Source organism: Chinchilla lanigera, unplaced genomic scaffold (assembly GCF_000276665.1).
Source record: "Chinchilla lanigera isolate Chin_1 unplaced genomic scaffold, ChiLan1.0 scaffold00018, whole genome shotgun sequence".
Taxonomy (NCBI): Eukaryota; Metazoa; Chordata; class Mammalia; order Rodentia; family Chinchillidae; genus Chinchilla; species Chinchilla lanigera.
In genome coordinates this window covers 26,546,070-26,548,178 of record NW_004955419.1, presented here as the reverse complement: position 1 = coordinate 26,548,178, position 2,109 = coordinate 26,546,070, and the positions used below count along the sequence as shown (strand labels likewise).

Here is a 2,109-nt window from a genome sequence, read left to right as displayed (position 1 = left end):
CCTAGTATCAGGAAGATAAAACTTAAAAATAGTGTTTCTTGTTCCTGTTCCTTGCTTTCTTATTGAACACACTCAACTCCATGGAAAATGTTGAGGAACTGGAGGTATGTTATAGAACAGACCCTCACACTGACTAACATAGGCTTTGCAAGGCAAAAGCCTAGATGAACATTAACACAAATGCTGACTGGAGTCCTACAGAACTGGAAGGGGATGGGCAAAGGAAATGGCATGAACTAAATATTTACTATGTCCCAGGCACTGTTCCAGAAACATTACATCATTTATGGGGCTGAAGACATGTGGTTCAATCTATTTTATATATAAATATGGGTAGATACTATTATTATTTGCATTTTAGAAATGGGCAGAGGAAAACACTTTCGGAAATGAATCATTCATTCATTCATTCATTCATTCATACAATAAAAATCTCCTGAGCTCTTATTTTATGCAAAATACTGAGAATTGGGCAGCAAAGAGACAGTCTCCCTCTTGGTGAGCCTGAGCCAGAGGGGAGCTTGTTGCTGGCTCAGTAAAAAGGCTGCACCCTCTGAGCCTGCAAACTCAGAAAAGTTAACTGCTTGCTTGATCAAGAAAGTATGGTAGCCATGAGGGCTCCTGTCCCTCACCCTCCTCTTTACAGCTTACTAAGGAACTCTGCAGGTGGATAGAACGCTCAGCACGGAGTTCTAAAGTAATTTACCAATCGATACCAAGCACTGGTTGATTCTAGCTACCAAGCTTTATTTAATTCCGAGTTCAAATCTCGCAGACAATAAAAATTTCTCCTTAAACAGTTCTGCGGGCAAACGTTCTCCGTGCTATGCAGCAGCCTCCTAGACTGTGTTTGTGTCTGAAGACAGGCTAGTCTGACAGGAAGAATTACAAATCTGGAGCTCATTTTGGCATCCCAGAGGGAAGGTGGGTGGAGCGTCTCACAGTAAGTTAGGAATTCAGAATGAAAACGTAGTTGAGTTTATTTGGGTTTTTAGTGACACCTCAGAACTGTTACACAGGCGTGTCAGAGACGACTCAAAGTAAAGATGACTGCTCCCCCTCCGCCCGACGAAGAGAGTGCTAAGTAGAGAATCCACCTTCTTTGTAGTGAGGGACTCTGGTTCCAACCTGGAGCAAGAAAGGGAAAAGGCAGGGTAGTGGCTTGGGTCCTATGCAGGGTCTCTTTTCGAGAGAGACCCGAGGATACTAACAGGGATGTGTCTTTTAGAGTTGAGGATCTGGAGTCTTAGGCTGGGATCTGATGACTTTTGGGCCAGGAATTTGATGACGGGTATTAGGTTGGCGTGAGAGCAGGAAGAAACAGTGGACTGGGGCACATGTGAGAGGCACCGAAGAAGGGTCTTGGGGAGGGGGATGCTGAAAGTTGTGGCGTGGGTCCGGAGAGGGAAAGTTGGGACAGACGTAGAGGCCTGCAATACTGGAGGTTTGGGTGGCGTGCGGGGTTCGGGGCAGTGAATGGGGGGTCGGGGTGGGTTGGAGGCGGAAGAAAGAGCCGTGGAGCCGTAGCAGCCTTTTTTCAAAGCAATTCACAGACAGTCACACGGTCGGTCAGACCCTGCCCCCAAGTGCCAGCCGAGGCCAGCTCTGGTCCGACCAGCGGTCTGGAAGCCCGACCCCCGGGGTGCGAGGGCGTGGTCAGAGCCCGGCGCCCGCGGCTCCGCATTGGCTGCCTGGCGGGCCGGCGGGCGGGGCTCCTGGCTGGGTCCCGCTGGGGCGCCCGAGGCCGGCGGGAGGCGGGGCCGGCGGGAGCCCAGCAGCCAATGGGCGCGCGTCCCCGGAGCAGTTACAAAGGGCCGAAGCGAGGCCGCTGCTGCGGCGGGGAGGTGGGGCGAGGCAAGGCTTGGTGAGGCGAAGCGGCGGCCGGGCCGGGCCGGGCCACAGGAGGTGGCGGCGGGACCATGGAGGCGGCGGCCGCTGCTCCGCGTCACCAGCTGCTTCTCCTCATGCTGGTGGCGGCGGCGGCGACGCTGCTCCCGGGGGCGAAGGGTAAGCAGTACCGGGCTGGCGGCGGCGGGGCGCGCGGGCCGGGCCCGGCCTCTGGCTCGCTCCTGCTCTTTCTCAAACATGGCGCGGGGCCGGGGGCGCAGG

At 54.2% G+C, this 2,109-nt stretch overlaps 1 protein-coding gene across 2 annotated transcripts in view; it reads left to right on the top strand.

Annotated features, from left to right (window-relative positions):
* Positions 1-1,829: 1,829 nt before the first annotated feature.
* The window catches only part of Tgfbr1 (transforming growth factor, beta receptor 1), a 55,451-nt gene continuing 55,171 nt past the window's right edge, over positions 1,830-2,109 (top strand). For both annotated transcript variants that reach the window (XM_005382823.2, XM_005382822.2), the window contains exon 1: positions 1,830-2,007. In XM_005382823.2, the coding sequence (XP_005382880.1) occupies positions 1,920-2,007 (88 nt within the window). In that variant the 5' untranslated portion in view covers positions 1,830-1,919. The remainder of the gene's footprint in view (positions 2,008-2,109) is intronic.